Consider the following 17,252-nt stretch of genomic DNA (forward strand, 5'->3'; position numbering starts at 1 on the left):
CTGCACATGCTGGAGTCCCCCGAGTCTCTCCGCTCCAAGGTGGATGAAGCTGTGGCAGTTTTACAAGCTCATCATGCCAAGAAAGAAGCTGCCCAGAAGGTGGGCGCTGTTGCTGCTGCTACCTCTTAGACATGGAAAAACCGATTCAAAAGCCAAATAACCCCTCGTGGAGTTCAGCTCAAGGTTTGAAGACTTCGTAGCTTGTCCTATGGACCTCAACACCAAGAACCACAAATTGCAAATTTAATAGGTCATTTTGTATCAAAAGGTCAATTAATGAAGCACCTAGAATTTTTCAATTATACGACTATATTCTCTGGGCTCTGCTTTGGTCCAGACAGTGTGAACTTTTTTTTCTATTGTGGGTTTTGATTTTCTTTTTTCCCCTTTCCCTGGAAATTGGTTTTATTTGATGTACCCAAGTCTTATGTTTCTCAATAAAGAAAAATCTCCATAAAAAAAAAAAAAAAAAAAATAAGAGGCCTAAGTACGGGTTCTGCTGTATTTTTAATGATTCTCAGATATATTTTATTCTGCATGAACACAACAGCACCAAAATATTTTCTTTTCCATGGAATATAAACTGTGTATCATTTGAAAATGTGTAAACAGGAGAAACAAACTTAACTAGACAGATCTTAGGTTCTTCTCTCTGACAAGTAAATGGAAGAGAAATTAACAGAATGTTCCTTTTCATAAAATACCTGTTAACCTTTTATTAGAAATTCTTAAAAAGGTGCTATTTTAAAGCTTCTAATGTTTGAATTAGGAACATAACTGCCAGCCTCAGCATGAGTTCTAACGGTACTGCAACGCAAAACTGCAGACTCTGTTTCAAACATTGATCATATATGAAAGAAATTCATAGGAAAATGTCTTAATGTATTGTTGGTAACACCACTACCCTCAGGGCACACTTAAGACATGAAGATTTATAGACATACATTTTAAATGTTATTTTCTGGTGATATATTTTGGTTGGTTAACTGCATTTGACCATAAATGTCATTCCAGATATCAAGTACCCTACTGCTCTTAAACGCACAAGGTATCATTTACTATGAAGCAGGAAATTAATAAAATTTACAGTTTCCTGTTCTTAGACTGTAATCTTTACTGAAGTCCAAATGAAACATAAAGGGGGAATAGTACCTTTCGTGATGTCCTAAATCCGAAAGAAATTCATCTATATGTCTTTGGAGTTCATTTCCTTCTAAATTCTTTAATTTCTTCAATTCACTCTGGAGAAAAAACCAGAGCTCTTTAGCTCCATTTTCAATCCTCCTTCTTAGGACTTCATGATCTTTACCTAGACCTGCAAAGAATAGAGTATCAGCATTTAAAACATTTTGGTAATAAGAAATTTCCAATTAATTGTGCTAAAAACCAATATATTAAAGGAGGGACAACCCCGTATAATCACCTACCATTTCTGGTTTGTTTCTTGTAATTTTCAATCTGTTCTTTGGCCTTGACAAGTTGCTCTTCTAAAACACGTACCCTTCCTGTAGCTGGCCCCTGATCAATGGGGCCTTCTGGTATCCTGGATTTCAGAGAATAAAATTTTAAAATTTAAATTTTAAATTATACAACAAAATAAAATTTTACTTTGCTAAAACTTATTTTTTGGCAAATCGATGAGTAATTAAAAATATACAGCACAAAAGAGGTATCAAATGATATATTTTCTTCAAATGTGAAGGCTTAATAATAAACACTGGAATCCTACTGAACACAACAGAAAATACTAATGTAGTTTAGAAGATCCATGATCTTCTAGGAGTTAAAGAACCTATAGAGCTGTTTCCTAAAAACTTCAACTATTTAGAGTACTACCATCAGAGACAAAGTGATCAATTCTTTAACAATGTTGAGAATGGAAAGGGAGAGTTAAAGAAAAGATTTAGAGGGAATAACAAAATATGTATCTGAACGTGTGTCTATAGACATACTCATATAGGAAATACAAAGTATTCCTCAATAAATGCAGTATAAATCTGTGCTTCACTTCATGAATTCATGACTAGATTAATACGCACTGGTTTCACAGGGAAGGGAAAGACAAAAGCAGAAGATAAAATATATTAGAAAAAAAGAGATTAATGCTCTGTTTATTTCTCTCAGCAAGGAAAAAATATCAGTCAATAATATAAAATGTTGCAACTTAACAGAGAAACTCCAGGGTCTTTTGTAAATATCATCCATCTATCTGGTTAACTTCTTTCTAAACTGTGCTTGTTTCTAACATGCTTTGCCTTTACGTAAGCTTTGACAGCATACCGTATTCCGTTAAGGAATGAATAAGTAAACAAATAAAATTTGAGCACAGGGTGAACAGTGGTCCCTCAAAGATATCCACATCCTAATCTCTGGAACCTGTGCTGGTCACCTTATATGGCAAAAGAAACTCTGAATGTGTGGTTGAGTTAAGAACTTCAAAATTGGGAGGTCTTAATCCAGGATTATCCAGGTGAGTCATAATTATAATCACAAAGGTCCTTTTAAGGAGGAGAGAGATTTCACTAGAGAAGAGGAAACATTTATGTAGCTTTTTCTTTTTTTAATTAATTTATTTATTTGAAAGAGTTACAGAAAGGGGGAGGGGAAGGAGGGAAGGAGGGAGAGAGAGACTATGAATCTTCTATCTGCTGGTTCATGCCCCAGTTGGCCACAATGGCCTGGGTTGGGCCAAGCTGAAGGCAGGAGCCTGGAGCTTCTTCAAGGTCTCCCATGTGGGTGCAGGGCCCCAAGCAGTTGGGCCATCTTCTGCTGCTTTCTCAAGCACTTTAGCAGGGAGCTGGATTGGAAGTGGAGCAGCACATGTGGGATGCTGACATTACAGGCCATGGCTTAACCCACTGCTCGACCCACCATGTTGCCCTTCTGACACGGAAACGAAGCCCCTGCACAGTGCCAAGGATGCAGATGCTAGTGACCCACAGGTCCCAGTCTCTCAGTCTCCCAGCTTCCTTCCCTTAAAATTTCTTTGTCCTGCTTTTATGATTGCAAATCAACCTCTTATTGAAATTAGCTCATTGAATTGAGGGAGTGGTGCAACCAGCCCTATAAGGCCCCTAACTGCCAGGTTCATGAGGCCATTTGCTTCCCCTTTAGATAACATCTTGATGTTCTGTCTTGAGGGTTTTCTTTGCTAGGAACCCCAGGTCCTGTGCAAAACCTCTACATGTACATGGCCCCAAGATGAGTGGAGTCCACTTTACCATCATCAAAATTCCCTCGAAGGACATTTCGTTGGCCAAAGGATGGCTATGAGCATGGTAGAGGAACCAGGAACTTGGACTCAAGCTGAACACGCACCTCTCAGCCACAACTTCAATCTACTACAACCCTTACATTGTAACCCCTTGAAGAGCCCAGGGAATTAAATGATAGATGCCTAGATGCTAGCTCTGTGCTTTGCAATGAACATCTATACTCTTTCACCCCAGTGTCCGTAATTGGCTTGCTGAGTGTTGGGCAGGTGGACTCAGTCTTGGGGGGTGTCTATAAAAACACCATGGTTTCAGCACAGTGAAATTCATTTCAAACTCTGGCCTTCCAAACTATAAATTTCTGTTGTTTTTAGCCACCAAGTTTGTAGTATATGTCACAGCAGCGACAGAAAACTAATACATACATACAAGCATACACATCCTTTTGCAAACTGTTGTGAAGATTAAATAATGGCTGATTCTTCTTTAAAATGTATTTAATTGAGAGAATTTCTATAAAATTATCTAGCACAGTGTCTGTTAATAAACTTTATGAAGATTATTTAATCTGGGCTTATTCATTTTAGGGGTGAGCTACATACTTGAAAATTCTGCAATATCTATTCTCACCATCACAATCAATTTAAGGGAACTTAATTTTTAAATTGTAGTTGACAGAAATTAAATTCAAATGCTAATAGAGTCCTCTTGCACACAGACTCTGATACAGATTTTTTTTAAAGATTTCAGACTTTTTTTACATAACTGATGAAGCCAAATTAACTACTAATTCCATACACTACTGCAGAATGATGCTTAGTAAAGAAGCTATTGTTACAGCTATCTCAGCATAACTGAAGGCATTTCATAATTTCCTGTGGACTTGAATGCACTAAATTGAAAAGGAGCATGAAAAATTATCATCTTCTAATCATGAGTATTTGAGGTTGTAGAAAATGACTGGAAAAGGCTTCATTTGTATAAACACAAACTGAACAATGATAAAATAAAGTAGCTAGGTGCATAATTCATTTATGAGCATATATGTATACACATAATGACATAAATGAGGTATGTCTTGAAATACAGTTTTTGGTAAATATGTTTTTTTAAAGGCTTTTATTTAATGATTGCAAATTTCATAGGTATAACTTAAGGAACATAGTGGTTCTTTCCCCCATACCCGCCCTCTCACTCCTGTCCCACCTCCTACTCCCTCTCCCATCCCATTCTTCATTAATGTTCATTTTTAGTTTATATACAGAAAATCAACTTTATGCTAAGTATGCTAAGTAAAGATTTCAATAGTTTGCAACCCCCCCCCACACAAAGTATAAAGTACTGTTTGAGAACAAGTTTTGCAGTTTTTTCTCATAGTATAACTCATTAAGGACCGAGGTCCTACATGGGGAGTAAGCGTACAGTGACTCCTGTTGTTCATTTAACAATTGACACTCTTATTTATGATGTCAGTGATCACCCGATGCTCTTGCCATGAGCTACCAAGGCTATGGAAGCCTTCTGTGACCACAGACTGTCAGTATTTGGACAAGACCATAATCAAAGTGGAAGTTCTCTCCTCCCTTCAGAGAAAAGTACATCCTTCTTTGATGGCCCCTTCTGGTAAATATGGTTTTTAAAACTTGGTTCTTAATCTCTTTCTGAATTAGATAGCTGGTTTCTAAGAAACAATTTGAAAACAACAAAACTACCTCTTGAGACTTATTTAGCAGCAATACGGCAAAGGACAGAAAAGTCTTTTTTCAGAACACATTTTAGTTATAGAAAAATTCAGACAGTAGAAAGACTATGTGTACATGCTTCTTATCTCATGTCTTCATACACTGACGGAATAATATCAGAGGTAAAAGAAGTATGAAAAAGCAGCACACAATCTATTCAGTAGATTTCCACTAAGTACTAAATACAATCTAATTCTAATAAATCATAATTGCACCAGTAATTTACGCTATATTGTTACAGTAACATAAAAATATAATTCAAATGTGAATAAGCTATAGATACAATTATTAGACAAGACCATGTGAAAAAATGCATGAGAACTATTCTTTCTAAACCCCTTTCAGAAAAGAGTCAATCTGCATGAGTAGTCTCCTTTTTGAATACTGAGGAAATGGAATGTCCTCTTACCATATTCACTTTGCAGAAGATACAAAGGAGTCTTACTTCGGACCAATGGTAGAGATCAGATTCATCATCCTGTCTGAAACAACTCGAAGTCTCAAAAAAGTAGGAAGCACCAGTATAAAAATGAAGAGGCAGTCAACTAAGAACGTTAACCTCTGAGAAGAAAAACAAATGCAAACTCTGGGACCACATCAGTTCAGTGCTGTGAGAGTTTCCAGACCGCAGTGTAGAAAAAAGAAACCCAGGTAAATCCTAGTAAATATCCTGAATTAAAGAAATAAATCTCAGAGCCTAAGCATCAAGACAGCTAGAGTTCGTACAACAGAGAACAGAGGTACCATTTGCGAATCAGCAAAGCACTGATCAGCAAATGCATGTAAAGAAAGAACTCTTTAGAAGGATTAGTGGAAGTGGCACCTGGCATTCATGTAGGGTTGTGTGGGAAGAGTTCCTGATCCTGCTAGGCAGGCTGGAAAACATCATAAGTTATGGTGTATCAGGTAGAGGTCTCAGAAAGATTTAAGCCCTAAACAATGCTTAGGTATACATAAGAATTCTAAAAAAAAAAAAAAAAAAAAAAAGATCAAACTATTTTCAAACAAATTAACTACATTCCAGAAGAATATATATTTGTAAGAATACAAGTTTCAAGAAAACAGTAAGGTAAAATTCATAAGGTCTGGAATTCAACAAAAAATTACCAGGCTTGCAAAGACATAGGAAAAGACAACCTATAATGAGAAAATCAATCATTCAAAACCTACATAAGAATTAGCACCAATATTATAATTAGCTTGTAAGGAATAGCTATTATGACTATATTTCATATGTTCAAAAGATAGAGGAAGGAAAGATTTTTGGTAAAAAAAAGATATTAAAGATATAATATAGATCCAAGTTGAATTTCTAGAGATGAAAACTATAATGTATGAAATGAAAAACACTCTGAAAGAGATTTACTGCAGATTATTCACTATAGCTTCTACTTTAAGAAAGTAAGGGTGGGGGGAGGCAAATAAAACTCCAACTAAGTAGAAGGAAAGAAATAAAAATCAGAGAGGAAATCAGTGAAATTTAAATAAGAAAAACAACAGAAAAATCAATGAAACCAAGAAAGCTAGTTCTTTGGAAAAATCAATAAAATTGACAATAAAATTGCCAATGAGCAAAACAAAGGCTATTGCATAGGTATGAATGTAATAGTTAAAATGTAACCATCAAAATAGATAAAACCATCCTTAGTTTGTTGGCCATAAGCACGAGCCAGCTAGCAGGATTCAGGCCAGAGGCTGTAGTCTACCAAACTCTCCTCTACCAGACTGATTAGGAAATGTGAAGGGAACAAATCCCAGCTCATTTCACAAAGTCAGTATCATCCTAATATCAAAACCAAAGAAAGATATTACAAGAAAGAGATTATAGATCAATATCTTTAGTGATACAAAAATTCTCTAAAATATTAAGCAAACCTAGGGTCAGCATTGTGATTCAGCAGGTTAAACCAGTATTTATAGCAGCCTACACATCCCAGTCCCTGCCAAGGTGCCCAGGGAAAGCAGCAGGTGATGGCCCACGTTCTTGAGCCCCTGCCACCCACATGGGAGACCAGGATGGAGTTCCTGGCTCCCTTTCTGGCTCTTGACCTCAGCCTTGACCTGATCTAAGTGTTACAGTACTTTGGGGAGTGAAATAGCAGGTGGAAGATCTCTTTCTCTCTTTCCCTCTTTCTACCACTCTGCTTTTCAAATAAAAATAATTAATCGATCAAAAATTAGCAAACCTAATCCAATCATACTTATTATTCTCTCTTCCCGTTAGTTACCAGAATAAATGGAAACATATTAAGTATGAATTTATTGTTTTTCAGTACTATGGTCTGAATACTAAATGTCTCCCAGAAGACCTGTGTTAAAGGCATGGTCTCCAGGGTGGTGTCATTGGGGAGCTGTGGAACGTTTAAGGAGGTGGGACCTGGAGAGCAGTCACTGGAGGTGTATCCTCTGAAAGCAGGTCTTGAGAGAGGGTTGTTATAAGAGGCGGAGACTGGGCCCACTTACCTTGCTGCTCTGGATGGAGATGTGACCGTTTACACCTGCATGCACCCCTGCGTGATGTGTTATGATCTGCCACCCTCATTAGAGGCAAAACCAGTGTGGCTGCTTGATCTTGGTTTTAACTTCCAACACTGTGAGCAACATAGTAATCTACCCCCTCCCCTCCCCAAAAAAGATTTATTTGAAAGGCAGAGCAACACAGAGAGATAGAAACAAATATTCCATTCTCTGGTTCACTTCCCAAATGCCTACGACAGCTGGGGCTGCTCCAGACTGAAGCCAGAAGCGAGGAAATCCATCTGAGTTTCCCATGTGGGTAGCAGGGACCTAGTAGTTGGGTCATCATCGCTGCCTCCCAGGCTATACATTAGCAGGAAGCTGGGCAGGAAGCACAGGTGGATTTGATTCCAGGCACTCTAACAAGGGATGTGGGCATCCTAAGAGGCAGCTTAACCAGTTGCACCAAGACACCCAACGCTCTTTTCCTTTTTATAAACTTAGCTGCCTTTAATATTTCATTATAGTAATACAAAGCTAACAGTAAGAATGGCATCAGTTATAAATACCACACTGAATGCCACCCTTAGTTGTTTACACTATTCCGTGTTGCTACGCCAATAGTCCTCAGTGTTTTAAGACAAGCATTCAGAGTTGCCAGGCTTCTGCAGAAAACTCTGCTACATTATCATGGCCCTTTTTGCAAGTCAAGCCACTCCAATAAACATGTGCCATTCTAATATGTATGGATAAATCAGATGAATCCAGCACTAACACTCAGAGATCACTCAATGCAGTGCCTTTAAAGCTGCTGGTGAGGTGCATTACTGAGGACAGCATATAGAGATTAAAACTACGGGTTTTGAAAAAAAAAAAAAAAAAAAAACTACGGGTTTAGAAGGAAGACGGATGCTGGTACAGAGTCTTACTAGCAGTTAACTCGGAATGAGTCATTTAACCTTTCTGAAATCTGCTCTGTACCTTTACTATGAAAGTAACATAATACCACAGAGATGAATTCTAAGGATTTAAATGTCCAACACAGGAGAGGCTCCGTGTGACCTGGTAACATTCTTATCGTGTTCTCCTGTGGAATATCTTTTTGGCACATCCCTAAAATTTCATAAACATTTTAAGAAATATGACTGCTTCCAGCTATAAACTATGCTGCTGCTGAGCAAATCAGAATCACTGGTCTAGGAAAAATTTAACAGAATTATGTATCACAGTAAGTGTTTAGAAAGGATTATGCTTGGAAAATGCAACAGACTAGAAAAACTAACTGTAAACTTTTTTTTTTCTTTTTCTTTTGACGGGCAGAGTGGACAGTGAGAGACACAGAGAGAAATGTCTTCCTTTTCTGTTGGTTCACCCCTCAATGGCTGCTGCGGCCGGCGCGCGGCACATCATGCTGATCCCAAGCCAGGAGCCAGGTGCTTCTCCTGGTCTCCCATGCAGGTGCAGGGCCCAAGCACTTGGGCCATCCTCCACTGCCTTCCCGGGCCACAGCAGAGAGCTGGACTGGAAGAGAAGCAACCAGGACAGAATACGGCACCCCGACCCGGACTAGAACCCAGTATGCCGGCACCGCAGGCAGAAGATTAGCCTATTGAGCCGCAGCACGAGCCTAACTGTAAACTTTTAAACTATGACCTTCTTTAAAAAAAAATCTCTTTGAAAGAATTCATTCTAAGGATTCTACAGTTGATAGTTTTTAGGTTGAATATCAATGTATTTGGTGTTTTATTATGCTATGTTGGAAATACTAATTGAAAACTGACTAAAGAAAAAATAAGATGTAGTAACTTTCCTAGCTATTCTGCCAACCCACACCAGTCCCTGGGAAAACATGAACAAGAACAAAGAATGATGGCTCTTGAAAATTTCAGCAATAGTAAAATAACTGGTCATATAAGAGATGAAGGCAACCCTTCTTCAGAACAAGACTGGCTAACCTCTGCAAATAAATTAATAGCTTTGGAAAGAATGCCATATAAACTAGACAATAATACTACAGGTTCTAACTGAACATGGCTGCTATGAAAACAATGATTAATAAGGAATTTAATCTTTCAAGTATGCATATGCATATCCCAGTTTTTAAAAACTTAGTTTTTATTACATATATTTGAATTCACATCAAAATCATAACTTTCCATTTTGCATATGTATGCACATGTACTCATCTCTGTGTATACTTTATTTTATTTATTTATTTATTCATTTTGACAGGCAGAGTTAGACAGTGAGAGAGAGAGACAGAGAGAAAGGTCTTCCTTTCATTGGTTCACCCCCCCTAAATGGCTGCGCCATCTGAAACCAGGAGCCAGGTGCTTCCTCCTGGTCTCCCATGAGGGTGCAGGGCCCAAGCACTTGGGCCATCCTCCACTGCACTCCCGGGCCACAGCAGAGAGCTGGACTGGAAAAGGAGCAACCAGGACAGAATCTGGCGCCCCAACCAGGACTAGAACCCGGGGTGCCGGAGCCGCAGGTGGAGGGTTAGCCTAGTGAGCCTCAGCACCGGCTGTGTATACTTTATTTAATCTAGTTAAAAATAATATTTCTAAAAGGGCAAAAAATCATTAGTGCATAATGAAGACAAAAATTAATCTTCTTAAACTGGTAACGTTTAATATTCCAGGTCACTAGTTTGTCAGGTTATTTTACAAACTTCGCTTCTTTTGTTATTAGATAAGTTTGTATTTCCTAACCCATATTTATGCTGATACTTTAAGAAACAAATTATTTATCAGCCACAGCAGTATTTTATAGACTAGAATTGACAGAAGAGAATGATGTAGAAGATAAACAAAAATGCTGTTCTTTGATAAAGAATATGTTTAAAAATGAATATACGTTAATTCTACTGATATCAAAGTGGCCTTTCTTCTACAATCAGGTAACTGGTTATAAACTGAAACGTCTAGAGCAGCTTGAGCTGCATCACAAGAAGGTGAGGCCCAGGCCAGTCCTGACATTGTAGGTATCTGGAGACTGCACTGGCAGACAGGAGCTCTGTGTCTGCCTCTCAGAAAAAATTCTTTTAGAAAAAGTGATTTTCACTGTAGTTATTTTCCAATTATTATTTTAAAAGATTTATTTATTTGAAAGTCAGAGTTACACAGAGAGAGGAGGAGAGGTAGAGAGAAAGAGAGGTCTTCCATTCACTGGTTCACTCTCCAATTGGCTACAATGGCAGGAGCTGCACCGATCTGAAGCAAGGAGCCAGGAGCTTTCTCTGGGTCTCCCATGCAGGTGCAGGGGCCCAAGGACTTGGGCCATCTTTTACTGCTTTCCCAGGCCATAGCAGAGAGCTGGATCAAAAATGGAGCAGCTGGGTCTTGAACCAGTACCCATATGAGATGCCAGCACTGCAGGCAGCGGCTTTACCCACTACGCCACAGCGCTGCCCTGTTTCCAATTATTTTTTATGGAAATTTCCTAAAAGCCAAATTTGGCACTGTGAAATCTGTTAGTAAAGCATATCATTTCATGTCTATTTCCTGCATTAATATCATAATCCCTTATATGGATATTCTGAAGACAACTTTAATCTATATCCTTACTTTATGAAATACACACCCCGCAGTATTTATAAAATTTTAAATATTTGAAGAGAAAGAGAAAACGTGTTTTGTTTGCATAAGCAATTTTTTTCTCTTTCAAAATACAGATTTCCCACTTAAAGATTCATTTTAGTTAACTTGTATAATTCTTTATTAAAACTCATTGATAGTTTCCTTTTCCTTCCTTTATTTTTCAAACAAAGTAAATAAATAAAAGGTACATAGTATTGACAGAAAAACATTCACAAAAGGATTGAGGTCCAAGTGACGGCATTTTACAATGATTCAAGAAAAAATATGGTAAAAGTCAACAGGAAGGAGTTATAGCTTAGCATAGCAATTAAGAGTCCATTTAAGAAGCCCACGTCCCACAGAGGAGTCTCTGGGTTCAATTCTCAGGCCCACTCTTGACTACAGCTGCCTTCTAATGTAAACCGTCGGAGGCAATGGTGATGCCTCAATTAACTGGGAGCTCCTGCCACATGCACATGAGAAACACCTGGATTGAGTTCCCAGCCCCTGGTTTTGGCCCCAGCTCAGCCCTGGCCATTGGAGGTATCTGGAAAGTAAACCAGTAGAAAGAAGTGCTCTCTCTCTCTCTCTCTCTAGTAATTTCTTTTTTAAAAGAACAAGCAATACTGGGAATAACCTTGCAGTCTTACGAATTATGTTGGGGATTATGAACATCATTGAAAACTGGAAGGACTTACCAATTTCCTGAAGACTAGTAAAGAGAAACTAAGCTGGATGCAAAACATGATCCCAGAAGATGCATAGAAAATGTGAAAGAAATTACCAAACAGCACGCATAAAACCTGTTCTTTGGACCTTGTACAGTACTGTTTCAATCAACACTATCATTTGCAGGAATGCATTCTTTGCATAAAAGGGGTCATCTATATATCCTTTCTGAATGTTAGGATTCTGGAATTCCAGGTTGAATACCCCATTCATTTTAACCCATCACTGTGTTTTCTGATGGAACCTAACAGGGAATCTCCACTGATTTATAACCTCAAGATGGCCTCAGATTCCCCCAGATTAACCTTCTCATGTGTTTGCTCTTTGGCTCCAAATGAATATCAATTCACTTTTATTCAGTAAACACTTGATACTGGGACAACTCATGGGAGATACCAGAGGTAAGACAAGATCACACCCTTATCTAACCCTTAAGGAGTTCACTGTCAGGGAAGGACAAGCAAATAAGCAAATCATTGCAATCCAATGTGAAAAGTGCAGAAGTAAATTTGCGTTTAAGTAGCAGAAAACAGGAAGTGACTATCACTGAAAAGTGACTAGACAGACTAACATGGGGCAAAGGTGGCTTTTTAGAGAAGAAAAAAGCAAGATCTATCTTAAAGGACAACCTAAGCTAAAGGGAGTAGGAAGCATCTAGGAAAACAGAATAACACATGCAAAGTATTGGTGGCAGGAAATCAGCGGAAGAGTGATGGAAGTTGAAAACAAAGAATCTAGGAAGAGCCATAAACACCTCCTATGTCATGCAAAGAAGTTTAGATGTTCTTGTGCCATGTGCAATGGGGAGCCATAAAAAGATTTTAAACAATAGATAGCAAAATAAGATTGTCAAGAATATTCACTGTAGCTCTAGTATAGAGAATGGAATGCAGGAAGAGACACAGATGGGTTACAATGACAGGAGACTATAAGAGTCAGATCTAAGAGAGCCATGATATGGTTAGTGATGTGGAAGAGTGATGCTTACTGAACAGGAAGAATCAGATAGTGTCTTCTCGTTCCCCTCCTTCCTTAACAAGGCCAGAGAAAAGACAACAAAAAACAACAGATAGGGAGAGAAATATCCTTTAAGAAATAAAAGGAAAGACCTGAGATTTCTCTCTCTAATCTAGAGAATCAGATTCCTATGTGAATCAAGGATACTCTCTTTAAATAACAGTTGACAAGTCTCACAGGACAATAACCAATGCAGGAGGGGAGGCCAATTGAGTTTTTCTTTTTTTTTTTTTTTTAAAGACGTATTTATTTATTTGGAAGTTGGTGTTACACAGAGAGAGAAGATGGAGAGAGAGAGAGAGAGAAAGAGAGAGAGAGTGAGAGAGAGAGAGAGAGAGAGAGTCTTCCATCCACTTGTTCATTCCCCAATTGGCCGCAACGGCCAGAGCTGTGCCAATCCAAAGCCAGGAGCCAGGAGCTTCCTCTGTGTCTTCCCACACAGGTGCAGGGGCCCAAGGGCCTGGGCCATATTCTACTGCTTTCCCAGGCCATAGCAGAGAGCTGGATTGGAAATGGAGCAGCCAGGACTTGAACTGGCATCCATATGGGATGCCGGCACTGCAGGCAGCGGCTTCACCCACTATGCCACAGTGCTGGCCCGAGTTTTTCTTTTCACAACAAGATTTGATTCTTTAAAATGGTTCAGAAATGATTAAGAGGAAAAAGAATTCCATTGGACAAACATGTTTAGAATAGATTGTGTATCTAACTTAAAAGAAAGCTTGGTAAATAACGCCTGGCCTTAGAGGCCGGCACTGTGGCGCAGCGGGTTAAAGCCCTGGCCTGAAGCGCCAGTATACCATATGGGCGCCGATTCTAGTCCTGGCTGCTCCACCTCCAATCCAGCTCTTTGCTATGGGCTGGGAAAGCAATGGAAGACAGCCCAAGTTATTGGTCCCTTGCAACAGCCTCAAAGACCGGGAAGAAGCTCCGTTGTGGCCATCTGGGGAGTGAACCAGTGGATGGAAGACATCTCTCTCTGCCTCTGCCTCTCTGTAACTCTGCCTTTCAAATAAATAAATAAATCTTGAAAAAATAAAAATAATGCCTGGCCTCTTTTAAACCTAGCTGCAAGCCACAACATGAACCAAGTAATCTCCTGAGTAATCTAGGGGACACAAGCCCAGCAGTGCAATATAATTGATAAACGTCAACAAGAAAGGAAAATAGGTACAAGGCTAATATGTCACTAGGAAAGAGAAAATAAAATGCTAGAGGAATTAGATCCAGCCTTGGTGGCAATCGTGAATATTTACTCTTTTACTCTAAAGAAGAAAAAACAAGTCCTAAAACATTTTATGGTTATGTTTACGAAGGATACACTTTTTGTTTTTGATTATTCCTGTCCACTTAAGTAAAAAAGAAATATAATTTGTTAAAAATTTTCATTTGAAAAAAAGTACTTTACAAACATGGTTATCTTACCATTGCTAAGGAATTTTTGGAAGGCTACAACATCATGTCAAAGATAATTGCAAATTTTTCTGGGAGGAGGAGGAAAGAGAGAAAGAGGAGGAATAGAAAGAGAAAACACCCAGTATATCCACAAAAAACTGGAGAGAACTTACCTATATTACTCAATTATATGAATATATATATATATATATATATATAGTGAAATCCATTTTACCCACTGCCGACAACACACAGATGTTGAAATAGTTTCAATGAAGATTAGATTACGGATCCTCAAGGAATATTTTCAGTAGAAAAGACTGAATATGCCTGAAAACTTCCAAAGTTGATCTTGGAGGCTATACTCTCCTACTCAAAAATGAAATGTCCTTTAATGTCATTATTAGAACCAGGCTATTTACATAAAAGAATGGCATATCTTAACTGCAAGCCCGGTATCTCATTATCTAGTAGTCTTCTTTTGCTTTCCAGCAAAGGCTGAATGAAGTTTGAACAAACTCCATATTGCTGATAAAAAAGGAAGACTTCACCACTTATGTATTCATTCTCTCAAAGATCAAGTCCCCTATAAGAAGTCATTGCTTGAATGAAGGAAAAAAAAAATAGATAGGTCAGTCTCCTGTTTCCCCTTCCTTCATAAAAACAAAAACCAAAAAATCCCCACCTAGTCACTCTTTCATCGATAAATTACAAATATATGCTTCAAATCTTACTCACATAATCATTTCTTTGGGAACTACTTTCTAGCAGAGGGGCAATTATAGCACAGAACCAAAGTGAAGATCCCTATACAGACATATATCCAAAGAGATTCAGTGTTTTTAAAATGAAGGTGGCAACAAGCCAACTGTACATACAACGAGAAATGCAGAGCTGCAAACCCTTCATAATTATCCCTCAGTTATTAGCACCTGGAAACTTCCTGAAGCACTAGAAAGTGAGAAGGTGAGATCTAAAAGCAGCAGCTTCTGTTTATTCCCAGTAATGTTTTTTCTTTTATCATTTTGCAATAGATTTTACACCTTTTCAGTTACAATCACTCATGCAAAAATTTGTTACTAACTGTGATTTGCAGGCAGTGTTCATCCCACAACTAAAGTGTGCTACCACCAGATCTCATGTGATATATAGCAACAACAACAACAACAAAAGTCTGTTTATCAGCGCACACTTCTCTTGGTTTCTTTATCAGAATAGTTTAAGAAGGCAAAATTAATTTTCATTCAGCTAAGATGTTAAAGATGGGGTGTGCTTTGTAAGGCATCTGTGAAGATTCTCTCAGATTCCTTTCATGTCACCAATGAAAAACAATCACTTGTTTGCAAAACCACAATCAGAGTAACCCTGCCTAAGCTTTAATTGCTTAAATGCTTTTCATTCAACATTATCAGGATGTTTTGCCAATACTAATTAAGCTATAAAAAAAAAAACCCAGTGAGGTGAGCATTATTAACAACTGAAGGGTCATCTTTTAAAGAAAGACTGGAATTTCCTTATATACTATCTCACTGACTAGTTGAGGTCTAACAGTTGTCAGACAAGAGAGTTGATATTCAAAGATATAATACCACTAACTCCCAGAAGCAAAATCTCATGCCTCTCTCATGTTCTTAAATCCCCTAACTTGTACTAAACTATCATCTTTTTTTCGCCTTTCACTGAAAACAGTGACAACTGATAGGCCAAGAGAAAGTCACATGGACCAGTTAATACCAAGTCCATGGGTAAATCTGAGTTTCTTCATATCAAACTATGAAAACTTTAAATAAACTGCACATTTGTTTAAGTACTTTAACTATTCATACAACTATTCTTATGAGGCAACAACTTTTTGCATAAAAACTTCCAGGTTTCATTGTCTATGTGTATTTTAAACAAAATATAGATACAAGAACCCAAACTGAAGGACACAATATTTTCTCAAGTCAATTCAGAAATATTTTGTTGTTTTTCCACTACAATGAAATAACAAACAGGTAAAATTCCCCTCAAAACAGCATGATACCACCTTGTCTTCCCTTGGGGATTTTTATGTAGGCAGATGGAGTGACAGAAGGTGAAAGAATATCACTATTCTTTGCCCTCAAGCATATAATATCAACCAGAAGCAGGAAACGTATTTCTAACAAATACCAGGAGACTAACACAGCAATAGTATAAGTTACTGAATCTTAAAGTTATCTTGGTAGTAATTTAGACTCTCTTACTGTTTTCTGGAGGTAAAGAATCACAGGGTTTTTTCTGTGTTCTCATTTCTACAGGCAGGGTGATCGTGGCTGTGTCATGTATTCCTGATTCTTTCCTCACAGATAGGAAGGTTATTTCTGGAAGTATTCAGAAGGAAGTGACAGAGAAAATGACTTCCGGGCAAAAAACCTAAGCGTTCAGCTGGTAGGGGAAATAGTTTGCCACCATATAATCCTTCTGTACTGTTTGAATGTTTATCATGTCTACTATCACTTTTTAAGAAACTGGGACTTCTTGTGTAAAAAATTGTTATTATTTTTTTTTTACTTAAGAGAAAGAAAGAAATGAGGAGAGGTCTTCATACTGAATAAGTAAAAGTGAACCATTGTGAGTCAACACATTGAAGGCAAAAAAAACATAAGGTATATACCAATGTTAAGGTCTGAGAAGTGCCATTGCGTTTTTGTGTTTTTTGCGCTAAATCTCATTTTTAAATTTACACAGGCTCATTATCCCTTATTTATCTTACATGCATTTAGTTAGAAAATGCAACCAACAGACTTCAATATTTAAAGAAAAGGTTTCTTCTGAAATCGAGATTTTTTTCTAATTGATGTTTCATCATAAATAAATCCACCAAGGTATGGAACAGCAAGAAAGCAGTTTCCGCTGGTGGATTTTATAAAATCTTTTTCTTGGCAAACACTTATTTATGAAAATGCCTTTTCTGTATATCACTGAAGAAAAGAACAAAATTGTGAAGGAGAGGGAGGGAGAAGGACAGTGAAAAAGAGGAAGGAAAGGGACCAGCAAAAGGAAAGGAAAGAAACAGGAGAAGGAAAAACAAAATGTGATCATACAGTCTGCAGGAATAAGAATTGCAATCACTAAAAAAACATTCTAAACACTTGTCA

The 17,252-nt window shown here is 37.9% G+C and overlaps 1 protein-coding gene across 6 annotated transcripts in view; it reads right to left on the reverse strand.

The window, feature by feature from the left end:
* Window positions 1-17,252, reverse strand: part of FUT8 (fucosyltransferase 8) — a 301,772-nt gene that overhangs the window by 113,322 nt on the left and 171,198 nt on the right. For all 6 annotated transcript variants that reach the window (XM_062181585.1, XM_062181583.1, XM_062181586.1 and 3 more), the window contains 2 exons: window positions 1,428-1,543; window positions 1,153-1,315 (listed from right to left, as the gene is read on the reverse strand). In XM_062181585.1, the coding sequence (XP_062037569.1) occupies window positions 1,153-1,315; window positions 1,428-1,543 (279 nt within the window). The remainder of the gene's footprint in view (window positions 1-1,152; window positions 1,316-1,427; window positions 1,544-17,252) is intronic.

Source organism: Lepus europaeus, chromosome 22 (genome assembly GCF_033115175.1).
Source record: "Lepus europaeus isolate LE1 chromosome 22, mLepTim1.pri, whole genome shotgun sequence".
NCBI classification, from domain to species: Eukaryota; Metazoa; Chordata; class Mammalia; order Lagomorpha; family Leporidae; genus Lepus; species Lepus europaeus.